Source organism: Oncorhynchus mykiss, chromosome 8 (genome assembly GCF_057628025.1).
Source record: "Oncorhynchus mykiss isolate SJ-2025 chromosome 8, ASM5762802v1, whole genome shotgun sequence".
Lineage (NCBI taxonomy): Eukaryota > Metazoa > Chordata > Actinopteri > Salmoniformes > Salmonidae > Oncorhynchus > Oncorhynchus mykiss.
Window position 1 is genome coordinate 77,369,279 of NC_143029.1, and position 15,140 is coordinate 77,384,418.

Genomic DNA, 15,140 nt, shown 5'->3' on the forward strand with positions numbered 1-15,140 from the left:
AATAAATTAATTTTGTTTGACGTCCTTGATGAGTGTTATGCTCTTGTCTCATTTGTGTGAACTTGACAATAGCGTAGTAGCGTTGTAAGGAAGCCTAGCAGTTAGAGAGGCAAGCCAGCAGCCAGAAGTTTGGCAGGTCGAGTCCCGGGACCGACGGGAAAAATCTGGCGGGAAGTGAGCTGGCATCCGGAGGGTAGCTGGCATCAAATCCTAGATGTCATTGCCTCCTGTTGTGCCCTTGAGCAAGACACATACAGACACAAGTCATCCTAAAGGGTTTACTACAAAAAAATTATACAAAGGCTATTGAGGGCAGGTATATGTGCTATTGTTTACATTTCTGTTGTGTCAGTTCTTCAAGTAAAAGTACAACCTCAACACTTCTGGGGATAAACATTTTTTTCTGCTGTGTCAGTTCTTCAAGTAAAAGTACAACGGCAACACTTCAGGGGATAAAAAAATAACTTCAAAGTCAACATGTTATTGTACTCCTCCAGAAAGAAAACATTAGAAATCTTCATCAAGGACAAGTCTTCTGGCATTTACCACCGTTCAAGTATTGTGTCCCAGTATTGCACAGTTCTTTCTACTTTCCCCTAGTATGTGGGCATAAATAACATCACACACTCTGTTCCCCTTCAGAGGGGAATACACAGCCAAAGCTACAGACTCAGAACTACTGATGTTCACGGGGGCTAGCTGAAGTGAATCCAGGTGAACTCTTGAGATGGAGAGGGAAGATAGGGGAAGGGACAGACAGAGGAGTAGGGGGAGATGGGGGTTGAAGAGTGATGGTTGCTTGGAGACTGTTGTCAAGGAGACACAGAGTCCCAGAGTCCTTTGGCATCTGTCTTTTTATCTTTCTTTTTTTCAATCTTTTGGAGTAGGTTGTTTTGTTTTTTTTCCCAGAAGAGAGAGGGACAGAAATAAGCAGTGAGGTGCTGTCTGTGTTCAAGAGAAAGTAGAGGAAAATAATATGATATTCAGCCTAGGACTAGTCAGCGCATTTTAATACACACCTCTCTCTAACACAGGCCTGCACAAACTGACAAATATACTGTACACTTGAGGAACATCACATATGCATTAACATATTATCAAAATCACAGTAACACACTCAAAAATAGCTGTAGACTCACTGTCACACTGAAATCACATTTGAACATGCACCACATAATGAGAAGCTCAAATTGGAGAGTACAGAGGTAAAGCAAAGTGTAAAATTATAGAAAATGAGACATGATTCTTCACTGGAACCTGATCAGTCTCCCAAATCGTGACAGATGCCAGATGCCTTCTATCACTCCTATGCTGACTCATTCTCTGGGCAAAGACAGAGACAGGCTGGGTAGATGAAGAAGAGGGATGGGGAGAGAGGTAAAGAAGTGAAAGAGGTGTACTAATATCTATGCCAGATAGCATTTATATCCTGACTAATCTTTAAAATATCACCTAAAAATAAGTAAACTATTTCTTAGTAAATTGGAGTATAGGCTACATCTCTAAACACACAATGATATTAATATGCATATCTTTGTTTCTGTGTATGTGTGTGTGAGTGCATACGTGTGGCGGTATGTTATGTTAGAGGCAATTCAGCAGGAGGGGGATGGAGCAGAATGCAGATGAAGGCAGCTGTGCTCATGTACTGATAGCTGCCATGTACCTAAGTAACTAAGACGTTGAATGGCATTGAGGGAAGCTGCTCTGAATCCCAGGGGAATGGTTGATTTATTTTCATGGAGCACTGCCTCATTGTACCCTAAAGGTCAGTGTTCTGCCAGCTTCCCCTGTGCATATACATCAGATTATACATGCACACTAATAAACAACCACAGAGATTCCAAGGAGAGAAACACACCACTAAATGGAGTACAGTGTGGCTTCTTATTCATGAAGATTTTGTTGCCCCACAGAATACAGTAGAGACAACGCATCATGCTAAGCGATTGCATTGTCAGAGGAAAAGTGGCAAATCAACACCAATATGGTCTGAAATCCCACTAAACCCCCCTAATGTGGATTAACAGCAAGTCAAGGTGGGGAAGGAAAATGACATGTGGTTCTTAAGCTCTTCTTGGCTAGAGATGACATAATGGGTTTATGACATTAGTATCGATTTGAATGTTTGGACATAGGCCTATTGTTGAAAACAATTATACACAATAGATTGCGTGAAGAGGATAAACTGAACTTACTCAATAACATATCATTTATTTTACCTCCAATGCTATCAGCCTATAAGCTCTCTCTGTATGGATACAGAAGTATCCAGTAGATACAGTGGTATCCATACAGACATGTGCTTTAAGAGCTGATTAATGGTGAAGTTGCATGTGATTCTTTGCAATCACACTGCCATCTAGTGGGAAGTGTAGAGCATTGTGTGGCCCTATGGGTTTATTCTTCATGCTGAGCTGGAAAGAGGCCTTTTTAACCAGACCTTCATTAAACAAATCAGGTAAGTGCTTCCAGTTCCAGTTGCAATACCATTATGACACGTGCTTCTAGTTGCAATACCATTATGACACGTGCTTCTAGTTGCAATACCATTATGACACGTGCTTCTAGTTGCAATACCATTATGACAAGTACTTCTAGTTGCAATACCATTATAACAAGTACTTCTAGTTGCAATACCATTATGACACGTGCTTCTAGTTGCAATACCATTATGACAAGTACTTCTAGTTGCAATACCATTATAACAAGTGCTTCTAGTTGCAATACCATTATGACACGTGCTTCTAGTTGCAATACCATTATGACACGTGCTTCTAGTTGCAATACCATTATGACAAGTGCTTCTAGTTGCAATACCATTATGACAAGTACTTCTAGTTGCAATACCATTATGACACGTGCTTCTAATTGCAATACCATTATGACACGTGCTTCTAGTTGCAATACCATTATGACACGTGCTTCTAGTTGCAATACCATTATGACACGTGCTTCTAATTGCAATACCATTATGACACGTGCTTCTAGTTGCAATACCATTATGACACGTGCTTCTAATTGCAATACCATTATGACACGTGCTTCTAGTTGCAATACCATTATAACAAGTGCTTCTAGTTGCAATACCATTATGACAAGTACTTCTAGTTGCAATACCATTATGACAAGTGCTTCTAGTTGCAATACCATTATGACAAGTGCTTCTAATTGCAATACCATTATGACACGTGCTTCTAGTTGCAATACCATTATGACAAGTGCTTCTAGTTGCAATACCATTATGACAAGTGCTTCTAATTGCAATACCATTATGACACGTGCTTCTAGTTGCAATACCATTATGACAAGTACTTCTAGTTGCAATACCATTATAACAAGTACTTCTAGTTGCAATACCATTATGACACGTGCTTCTAGTTGCAATACCATTATGACAAGTGCTTCTACTTGCAATACCATTATGACAAGTGCTTCTAGTTGCAATACCATTATGACAAGTGCTTCTAGTTGCAATACCATTATGACACGTGCTTCTAGTTGCAATACCATTATGACAAGTGCTTCTAGTTGCAATACCATTATGACAAGTGCTTCTAGTTGCAATACCATTATGAATTTCCTGGAAGAGCTTAGTGTTTTCACGCAATATGAGCATTTGTACTCTTCAGCACCAGAGTAGAGGTATTTCTTGAAAGTGTCATTTCTAGTGAAGGTCTTGCGACACTCACCACAGTGAAATGGTCCCTCGTGGTGAATGATGTGATTTCATATTACTAGGAGTTTTAACACCCATCCTACAGTGACCAAAGCTGTAATCTCTCGTTAGTATGAATTTTCTCATGACATTTGGGGCTTTCAAACCTGCTGAAGGTCTTTCTACACTGTACACAAGAGAAGGATCTGTCCTCGGAGTGGGTTTTCTGATGGCCTTTCAGAGTGGTCGAGTGTCGTAAATTCTTCTCGTATATGGAACACTTGTATTTCTCCTCGGTGTGGATACGGAGGTGTTTTGACAGCTCGCCAGAGCAGCTTAACCTCTTCTCACACTGGACACAAGGGTAAGGTTGCTCACCTATATGAGCTCTGTGGTGGTTTTTCAGAATATTGAGGCAGCTGAACATCTTCTCACATAGGGTACATTTGTGTGGCTTCTCTCCGTGGCAAGTTCTCGTCATCACGTCAGATGCGACAGAAAGTTTTCTCTCATTTACAGCACTGAAACGGTCTGTCTTCAATGTATATTGTTTAATGTGCAACAAGCTCATATTTTCTTGTGAAGTCCTTGCCAGACTTTGAACGAACAGGGAAATGGTCTTTGTCCAGCATGTAGACTTCCTCTAATCACCTAACTCCAGGAGCAAAGCTGAGTGATGTCAGGTACTTCACAATGCCTTTGGTGAGAGGTTTGCAGAGCTTGGGCCGGTTTCTGTTGCACACCGTCAACATGGGCAGGAGCACTGTACTAGCCACAGCATCGGTCACACACACTGACAGAGAGATAGGTCATGTAATGCCACTGTGACAAAATGTCTCCAATAGTATGTACTATGAATATCTACTATGAAGATGTACTATGAAGTGCAATGTGGAGCTTAGTTCAATATATTGTAGCTTGATGACAGAATACTTGCCATTGTTCATCAAAGAGGTAGATAGGGTTTTCAGTTCCCACCAAAATGACATATGTCAGCTGAGTGGTGACATTCCTGTCCTTTACACCTGAAACAAAATACACAGACAAGATAAGTTAGTGTGTATGAGTGTGTTTGGATAATTTTGTGTGTGTGTGTACCTGGGTGGGCTGGACCGAGGCAGCATGCCAGTACATGTATGAGCGTGCGAGCTACGTGGGAGCCACGTGTGTGTCTGATGAACTCTGCACAGTGCTCCCTCACCACGTGACACAGTGACAGAACCTGGGCCTCCAGTATTCCCTAATCCTCCCCTTCTGTCGCTGTATCTCCTTCTGTGGTGGCTGACTTCTCCTCCGATGAGCTCTTTTCTAAGAGAAATAAACAAGTAAGATTCATTATATGTGTTATGACCTTAACGAAGTTACCTAACACAAGACATTTCAGGGCCTAGATGTTGTTTTCAGATTGGTAACCATCAGATTCACCTCTCCATCTGGGCATCTGTCTGAGGGCCCTCTCCACGACGTGACCCCCACATTTTTCACATGACATTGTCTTGAACTCCAACCCGGATTCTCCGCCGAGCTCGGCCAGCACCTCCCCCACCAGGCCAGGGCTAGTCAACGGGAGCAGCTGCTGGCGGATGACACTTCCAGTCACATCCATGGCAACCAGGGCGGCCTGCCCTTTGATCTCCGTCAGCACTTCGTCCACAAAGAGAACTACAAGGAAAGGAGGAAGAAATTAAGATATGAAGCCATGCTGTATAGACCACAGAAATGTCCATTTACACACACACACAATTTCTAACCCAATCTCCTCCCCCTGCCCAAGGTCATTCATTTCACCTCTCTCCTCATCCTCTGAAGCCTTCACTGAGTCTCTCTCCCACTCTGAAGTAGCCCAGAGTGGGAGAGGCATCCAGACGCTTCCTGACACCTCCTTCTTCAACTCCTCCTCTTCCACCCCTACCTCCTATTCCACCCACTCCTCTCTTTCTCGCTCCATCTTCTCCTCATTCACCAGCTTCTCCTATCCTTCTCTCGTCATCCCTTCTTCTTCCTTCTGCTCCTCCTCTTCCACCACATCTCTTTAGCTCCTCCTCCTTCATCTCTCCCTAGGAAGCTACGAATTAACTGACAAGCCAAGATCATTTTTTGTCAAGTGAAACATCTCATTTTGACCAATTTCGTTTAAGGAGCGGTCAACAAATGAAGAATATGTATGATCTGAATCTGCTTCTGTTGAAGCTAGCTAACGTTATAGTAGCTAACAAGAAACCATGGTCGTGGAAGCCAGCTACAACCCCTCTCTACCTACCTATTTATAACCAACCCAAGATAGTTCATCTGTGTCGTTTACAGTGGGAGCAAATGAAACATAGTGGACAGAACAAGCAAGGAGATGGGCAAAGCCAAGCACGAGCTAGCGAGATCCTATTGGCGCGTTGTAGCGTGTATTTGCATATTTCCGGTAGGGAACGCCTCCTCTGAAGTTCGCGTGTGGCCAAATTCAATTCGACTTTGCTCTGTTTCTAAACAAAGCCATTTTTTAAAACTTTGGCAAAGCGTCAAGTCTATAAAACTTTGTGAACTGTGTCCATAACAGATTGTAGTTTTGGGAACATAAACATTTATTGAGACCATATGTTTCGTCGATAAGAAAATTTGCAGAAAATCGGCCCTAGTTCCACACTCTTCCACTACCCGCGACTGCCTCTCGCTACCATATTTGGTGGTGAGAAAACGTTAATTCGCATGCTTCAGCATTGTAGCTCCTGTGACTTGTCTGGCAATGCTGTGTTTTTGGGGCGTGATGATGACGTCAATATGCAAAAGTCTTGTTTTTTAAAGTAAACTGTCAGGGTGCTCTTGGCTTTGTGTCATTGTTTTATCCCCAGGGCAATTTAGTGAATCATGAATAGTGGTTGCTGGTTGGCAAATACAGTATGTGTGTTTTATGAATGGGTTGATAAAAAGAAAAAATAATAATCGTCATCACATTGTCTCGGCATCCCTTGACTCACACACAAATGCATACATTTCATCACATTAATGTAAGACTCACAGTGTGGACATCACCCGTATGATGTCACCAGGGTAGTAGCTAGAACTCTTGATTGCAAAATCCCTCCACTCCCTGACGTAAACCCTTAGACACAGCAAAGACATGACACAATAAAGCACGATAAAACATGCACATAGATCATCGGTTTTACTAATTTATTTAATAATTCCCTCACTCCCTTCCTGACCTTAATAATGTTGCTGAGTTCTCTTCATCTATAGGTTCTCTCTCTCTCTCTCTCTCTCTCTGTGTAATCTACAACGTATGAAACATTTCCCTAATTTAAATGTCCAAAATGTGTTTACCTTAATCTACAATATATTTATATTCCATACATTTCCAATGTGGCCCTCTCCTCTTGGTTGTCTGTCAAAATTGTCCCCAAAGCCATCACCTGTTGAATGTTCTTCATTGTGTTGGTTTGCCTTCTTAAAACCCAGCCCAACAAAACATAAGTCACTACATTAAACAATTCATTGTTTGCCTATTTCCGTTTAATGAATTTCAGGGCTCCAAAGATACAAAGTCAAATCAAAATCCAATCAAATTTGATTGGTCACATGTACAGAATACAACAAGTGTATACCTTACCATGAAATGCTTTACCCTTCAAGCCCTTAACCAACAGTGCAGTTTTAAGAAAGTAGAGTTCATATTTACTAAATAAACTAAAGTAAAACATGAAAAAATATGCTAAAAAGGTAACACAATAAAATAACAATCATGAGGCTATATACAGGGGTTACCGGTACCGGGTCAATGTGCAGGGGTACAGGTTAGTCGAGGTAAATACCCATGCTCTTCAATATGCTCTATTCAAATATTTCAGCTCGTTAAAGACTGTAATGGGCTATGGCCAATGTTTTACAGTACAGTGGCTTGCAAAAGTATTCACCCCACTTGGCATATTTCCTATTTTGTTGCCTTACAACCTGGAATTAAAATTGATTTTGGGGGGGTTGTAATCATTTGATTTACACAACATGCCTACCACTTTGAAGATGCAAAATGTATTTTATTGTAAAACAAACAAGAAATAAGACAAAAAAATAGAACACTTGAGCGTGCATAACTATACCACGCAGTCCTCATACCACTCAGGAAGGAGTCTCCTAGAGATGAACGCACTTTGGTGCGAAAAGTGCAAATCAATCTCAGAACAACAGCAAAGGACCTTGTGAAGATGCTGGAGGAAACAGGTACAAAAGTATCTATATCCATGATAAAACAAGTCCTAAATCGACATAACCTGAAAGGCCGTTCAGCAAGGAAGAAGCCACTGCCCCAAAAGCACCTTGAAAAAGCCAGACTACGGTTTGCAACTGCACATGGGGACAAAGATCATACTTTTTGGAGAAATGTTCTCTGGTCTAATGAAACAAAAATAGAACTGTTTGGCCATAATGACCATCCATGTTTGGAGGAAAAAGGGGGAGGCCTGCAAGTCGAAGAACACCATCCCAACCGTGAAGCAGAGGGGTGGCAGCATCATGTTGTGGGGGTACTTTGCTGCAGGAGGGACTGGTGCACTTCACAGAATAGATGGCATAAGGAAACGTGGATATATTGAAGCAACATATCAACACATCAGCCAGGAAGTTAAAGCTTGGTTGCAAATGGGTCTTCCAAATGGACTATGACCCCAAGCACACTTCCAAAGTTGTGGCAAAATGGCTTAAGGACAACAAAATTAAGGTATTGGAGTGGCCATCACAAAGCCCTGACCTCTAGAAAATCCTCTAGAAAATTTGGGGGCAGAACTGAAAAAGCGTGTGCGAGCAAGGAGGCCTACAAAACCTGACTCGGTTACACCAGCTCTGTCAGGAGGAATGGGCCAAAATTCACTCAACTTATTATGGGAAGCTTGTGGAAGGCTACCCGAAACGTTTGACCCAAGTTAAACAATTTAAAGGCAATGCTACCAAATACTAATTGAGTGTATGTAAACTGCTGACCCACTGGGAATATGATGAAAGAAATAAAAGCTGAAATAATTCATTCTCTCTACTATTATTATGACATTTCATATTCTTAAAATAAAGTGGTGATCATAACTGACCTAAGACAGATAATTTTTACTAGGATTAAAAGTCAGGAATTGTGAAACACTGAGTTTAAATGTATTTGGCTAAGGTGTATGTAAACTTCCGACTTCAACTGTATGCACCAACCCCTTTTCAATTATTCATTTAAAAAAATGTTTTTAAATAAGTAATTTTTTCATGTCATTTCACCAATTTGGACTATTTTGTGTATGTCCATTGCATGTAATCCAAATAAAAATCAATTTAAATTACAGGTTGTAATGCAACAAAATAGGAAAAACTTTTGCAAGGCACTGTAAATACCAGCCCTGTATCCTGTTAGAGAAACATTGATAGTATTATAGTCCAGTGATGATATAGAATCAATACCTGAAAGACCTGCTCTGACCCTGGCTTGGCCTTTCCCCAATGCTTGTTTTATTTAACCTTTATTTAAACAGGTTAGTCTCATTGAGATACAAATCTATTTTTCAATAGAGACCTGGACCAAGGCAGCAGCATCAACACAACCGTTTCAGACAAACAGGCACATAACATCAACCAGACGAAGATACATCAGTATAAAAAGCAACACGCCAGTGAAGAACATGTAGACAACACAAGTCTACATAAGGCAATGCTGACTAGTGATATTGGGTGACAACTAGAAACAGCTACATGACTCACCAACCCGTTCATCTATTTGACCTTTGAACTCCTCTAGGGACACCAGGTCCTGTGGCTTTCAAATCCAAATCAAATCAAATTTATTTATATAGCCCTTCGTACATCAGCTGATATCTCAAAGTGCTGTACAGAAACCCAGCCTAAAACCCCAAACAGCAAGCAATGCAGGTGTAGAAGCACGGTGGCTGGGAAAAACTCCCTAGAAAGGCCAACACCTAGGAAGAAACCTAGAGAGGAACCAGGCTATGTGGGGTGGCCAGTCCTCTTCTGGCTGTGCCGGGTGGAGATTATAACAGAACATGGCCAAGATGTTCAAATGTTCATAAAAGATCAGCATGGTCCAATAATAATAAGGCAGAACAGTTGAAACTGGAGCAGCAGCACGGCCATGTGGACTGGGGACAGCAAGGAGTCATTATATCAGGTAGTCCTGAGGCATGGTCCTAGGGCTCAGGTCCTCCGAGAGAGAGAAAGAAAGAGAGAAAGAGAGAATTAGAGAGAGCACACTTAAATTCACACAGGACACCGAATAGGACAGGAGAAGTACTCCAGATATAACAAACTGACCCTAGCCCCCCGACACATAAACTACTGCAGCATAAATACTGGAGGCTGAGACAGGAGGGGTCAGGAGACACTGTGGCCCCATCTGAGGACACCCCCGGACAGGGCCAAACAGGAAGGATAGGTTGGCTTGGAGGGAATTCCAAGACCCAGGGGCTTGGTAATGAAAATACTTTTTTTTTTTTTTCATGTTTGGAACTGTCAGCATAAAACAAGATTAGGATCTGAGCTTGTACATGTATGTGTTTTCGTTTCAAGCTAGAAGAGATGACAGATAAAATGGCAGTTTTACTAAAATGGCATTATAAATAAGAATGTACCCGTGTTTGAGTCTGCGTGTTGCTTGCGATGTCCACCCGGCATTGTAAAGTTTACAACGGTGAGTTAGACATCTCTGGTTAGTGACAAAACGAAGGATGCATGATAGACAGTCAAGAGCCTTCAGTGTAGAGCTTGAGGCTTGCACATAAATATTATCACCATAGTCCAACACAGAAAGAAAAGTACAAAGAATCAACCCCCTTTGTTGGCAAAGACAAATAAAGCCTTGTGCCGTTAATAAAACTCAATACGCAACTTGAGTTTCCTGACAGGGTTCTACATGGTTAGTGAAGCTCAATTTGTCATCTTCTCCAAACTCTATGGAATGTCCTTCCAATGTAGTAATGACATGGTTATCAGTGTTTACTATTGGAAAAATACCATGCATTTTGATTTTGAGGAATTTAGAACAAGCTCCAACTCGTACAGATTCTGTTAAATGGTGTTAAAAACTGTTTGAGCTTTTGCTTAAAAAGCTCAAAGATCTTTTAAAACCATTCAACAGAATATGTACGAGTAGGAGCTGTTTGAGCCTTTTCAAAAGTCGAACTGCTGCCACTAGAGTAGAGAATAACGGTTTCAGCTAAAAATGTACAACAGCTGACTCAACATGTCAGCAGCATACCGCTCTGCATTTCACTGCTGGCTTGCCTCTGAAGCAAAGAAGTGTTGGTCTGGCTGTTTTGTGGATGGGAGACCAGATGCTGCTGTAAGTGGGGCTGGAGGGCCAGTAGGAGGCACTCTTTCCATTGGTCAAACAATCATCCCCAGCTTCCAATTCGCTCATTCCTTTCCCATGTAACTATTCCCTAGGTTGTTGTTGAGAATGTGTTCTTATTCAACTTATCTGGTAAAAAAACTAACAATGGATAGATAATAAACAATAGGAGGCCTCAAATGCATCCTTCAGGCACACCTGAGCACAGATCTATGGTACAACCATCTGCCTTAACACGCTGGGTTCGATTTGACAGGTAGTTCACAAACCACTCCACAGCATGACCAGTAATCCCGATACACTTTAAACTCTGCACAAAGACAGTATGGTCGACAATGTCAAAATCTTTCGAAAAGTCTATGAACACAAGATACACAATGCAACTTGTCATCCAGGGCACAGTGGATATCATTCAAAACATTCAAGGTTGCTGTCGCAGTGCTGTGGCTTGACCTGAAACCTGATTGCATGCCACTCAGAATGTTGTTTTCCTGACGGTAGACCATAAACTGTATATTGACTAGGGACTACTTTTGCCAAAACAGACTATTTAGATATGGGCCGATAGTTGTTCAGTTGAGTGGGATCTCCTCCTTCCAAAAAAGGTAGGACAAATATGCTGATTTCCATAGTTTAGGGATTTCATTACTTTCTAAGGTGAGGTTGCAGATGCATGTTAAAGGCATAGCAATGATGTCAGCAGCCAATTGTAGAAGGCGGGGGTCTAGATCATCAGGGGCAGGGGATGATTTTGACATCAATTTGCCATCAGGTCTCTAGACACCTCTGAGACTGAGAAGGGTGAGAAGGAGAACCTGGAGAAGGAATAGACAGGGGTATCAGGTAATTACACAGGGTGCTCATTTTGACATTTAACACTTTCAATTAATTAGCCTGCGTCAAGGAAATGCTGATTCAAAATAGAGGTTTTCTCACTTACCGCTTATGTGTCTACCAGCAGTTGTTTAGGAAGTTGTGCATTTTTTTTGCACTCCAAACCTTTCACTACTTGCCAACATTTGCAGGGATTATTCAGATTCTATGCAGTAGACTTGAGGTAGCAGTCAGCTTTCATCTTTCAGGTCTTAGTCACAAACGGATTCCAAAGATGTTTGAGCTGCCGTTGGCCACTGAATTAAAAAAAAACTTTCCTTACACCGTCAGCTGCAGTAGTAATGGGAGAGGTGACTCCGTTATTATTTAACAAAGTGTCAATATGGCACATACCAATCGTGACCCCTGACCCTCAGCCTCAATCACAAGAAGTCTACTTCTAGACTGTGTTTGGTGCACTGTAGTAAGACAAGCATACATTTTTTTTACATATACGTATAAACCTGAGATTTAAAGAGTGGGTGGTTTTGTGAGATTTTGTAGGATAAAGGTTTTGTTAGAGAATCTATTCAGTGCATCCTGATTATTACCTTCTTCATCACATTCAATCACGTCAACATGATGTTAAAGGTATTATTTATCACTCTGCAAGGGCAAGTTTAGACAGGACAGGGCAGGGCAGTTTGTGATGATATAGTAAACCACAGAGAAGTCATACTTTCCCCTCCACTGCTACATGACAGGTCTCTGTGAGGACACACTGGGCACAAATGTCAATTCAACGTCTATTCCACGTTGGTTAAACTTAATTTAATTTAAATGACATGGAAGCTATGTTGATTCAACCAGTGTATGCCTAGTGGGTGGGAACATCACCGGGAGACTTGGAACTCAGGTGTTGGTGACAGGTGTTTTCATTTACCTGATGAGTTGAATGTGGGAAGAGTTTTCTGAGAGCACACGTTGGACACAGGTCTTGACAAAAACCTACAGTATAGACTAATAAATTAGATGTTCTCATGTCATCATGTGTCATTGTTTCTGACTGAATGTAATTCTGAAAGATCAACATTCATTTTTATTTTTATTTTTATTCTGCTCAAATTCTCGATCTGCCTCAGCTTGACATTTCAGCCCCATGACCAAAAAGGATATTGATCCAGGATATGACTTTCTGAGAAGATTACGATAGGAACTCAGAGGAACTCTTGCCACAGATGGGGTCCAGCTTGTGAGGTCATCAAAATCAAATCAAATCAAATTTATTTATATAGCCCTTCGTACATCAGCTGATATCTCAAAGTGCTGTACAGAAACCCAGCCTAAAACCCCAAACAGCAAGCAATGCAGGTGTAGAAGCACGATGGCTAGGAAAAACTCCCTAGAAAGGCCAAAACCTAGGAAGAAACCTAGAGAGGAACCAGGCTATGTGGGGTGGCCAGTCCTCTTCTGGCTGTGCCGGGTGGAGATTATAACAGAACATGGTCAAGATGTTCAAATGTTCATAAATGACCAGCATGGTCGAATAATAATAAGGCAGAGCAGTTGAAACTGGAGCAGCAGCACAGTCAGGTGGACTGGAGACAGCAAGGAGTCATCATGTCAGGTATTCCTGGGGCATGGTCCTAGGGCTCAGGTCCTCCGAGAGAGAGAAAGAAAGAGAGAATTAGAGAGAGCATATGTGGGATGGCCAGTCCTCTTCTGGCTGTGCCGGGTGGAGATTATAACAGAACATGGCCAAGATGTTCAAATGTTCATAAATGACCAGCATGGTCGAATAATAATAAGGCAGAACAGTTGAAACTGGAGCAGCAGCACGGCCAGGTGGACTGGGGACAGCAAGGAGTCATCATGTCAGGTAGTCCTGGGGCATGGTCCTAGGGCTCAGGTCCTCCGAGAGAGAGAAAGAGAGAAGGAGAGAATTAGAGAACGCACACTTAGATTCACACAGGACACCGAATAGGACAGGAGAAGTACTCCAGATATAACAAACTGACCTTAGCCCCCCGACACATAAACTACTGCAGCATAAATACTGGAGGCTGAGACAGGAGGGGTCAGGAGACACTGTGACCCCATCCGAGGACACCCCCGGGCAGGGCCAAACAGGCAGGATATAACCCCACCCACTTTGCCAAAGCACAGCCCCCACACCACTAGAGGGATATCTTCAACCACCAACTTACCATCCTGAGACAAGACTGAGTATAGCCCACAAAGACCTCCGCCACGGCACAACCCGGGGGGGGGGGGGGGGGGGGGGCGCCAACCCAGACAGGATGACCACATCAGTGAATCAACCCACTCAGGTGACACACCCCCTCCAGGGACGGCATGAGAGAGCCCCAGTAAGCCAGTGACTCAGCCCCTGTAATAGGGTTAGAGGCAGAGAATCCCAGTGGAAAGAGGGGAACCGGCCAGGCAGAGACAGCAAGGGCGGTTCGTTGCTCCAGAGCCTTTCCGTTCACCCTCCCACTCCTGGGCCAGACTACACTCAATCATATGACCCACTGAAGAGATAAGTCTTCAGTAGAGACTTAAAGGTTGATACCGAGTTTGCGTCTCTGACATGGGTAGGCAGACCGTTCCATAAAAATGGAGCTCTATAGGAGAAAGCCCTGCCTCCAGCTGTTTGCTTAGAAATTCTAGGGACAATTAGGAGGCCTGCGTCTTGTGACCTTAGCGTACGTGTAGGTATGTACGGCAGGACCAAATCAGAGAGATAGGTAGGAGCAAGCCCATGTAATGCTTTGTAGGTTAGCAGTAAAACCTTGAAATCAGCCCTTGCTTTGACAGGAAGCCAGTGTAGAGAGGCTAGCACTGGAGTAATATGATCAAATTTTTTGGTTCTAGTCAGGATTCTAGCAGCCAGGATTCTAGCAGGTCATGAGTTATGAAAAAGTGAGGCGGGGGTGTAAAGTAAAACAGAACCGAAAGTCATTAAGGGAAGTTGACAAGGAATGAGACTATACTTACCTTTTCAGGGATGTGTGTGTGTGTTGCGCGTAGGCCTACTGTTTAGCTCACTCACTGTCTTTACATGCATTAGGATATAGTGATGAGTTGTATCCAAATTTAGAGAGGGAATGAGAAGGGCTACTACTACTATTATGTCAAGCAGCCACTCAGGTAGAGGTTAAATTCGTACATTGGAGATGCTAAAATGTCCTTTGACTTAGTTTAGAATGGACAGTTTATATTCAGCTGCCACTGTATCCAAAGGTGATGGATATGATGACAGTCCACCCACTGTAGATGAGGGTAGGGTAGGGTGATGACCAGCCTTTGTTACTCACTTCCTTCCCTATGTCGCGTTTTTTTCTTACC

General features: G+C 42.4%; 1 protein-coding gene across 1 annotated transcript; it reads right to left on the reverse strand.

Moving 5' to 3' along the window:
- Window positions 1-982: 982 nt before the first annotated feature.
- On the reverse strand, window positions 983-5,912 carry LOC118965558 (nucleolar protein 9-like). The gene is made up of 4 exons (XM_036986264.2): window positions 5,447-5,912; window positions 5,084-5,320; window positions 4,860-4,966; window positions 983-4,683 (listed from the first exon to the last, which is right to left on the reverse strand). Exons 1-3 carry the CDS (start codon window positions 5,517-5,519, stop codon window positions 4,899-4,901), a joined length of 378 nt encoding a protein of 125 aa, XP_036842159.1. The 5' UTR covers window positions 5,520-5,912; the 3' UTR covers window positions 983-4,683; window positions 4,860-4,898.
- Window positions 5,913-15,140: the final 9,228 nt, after the last annotated feature.

Bases quoted from the DNA above. Each gene is read 5' to 3' on its own strand.
- LOC118965558 (XM_036986264.2), bottom strand. From the start codon at position 5,519: ATGCCTCTCCCACTCTGGGCTACTTCAGAGTGGGAGAGAGACTCAGTG. The intron at 5,321-5,446 runs GTGAAATGAATG...CTTTCCTTGTAG, and splicing joins TTCAGAGGATGAGGAGAGAG to TTCTCTTTGTGGACGAAGTG. The intron at 4,967-5,083 runs GTGAATCTGATG...TATTTCTCTTAG, and splicing joins ACAGATGCCCAGATGGAGAG to AAAAGAGCTCATCGGAGGAG.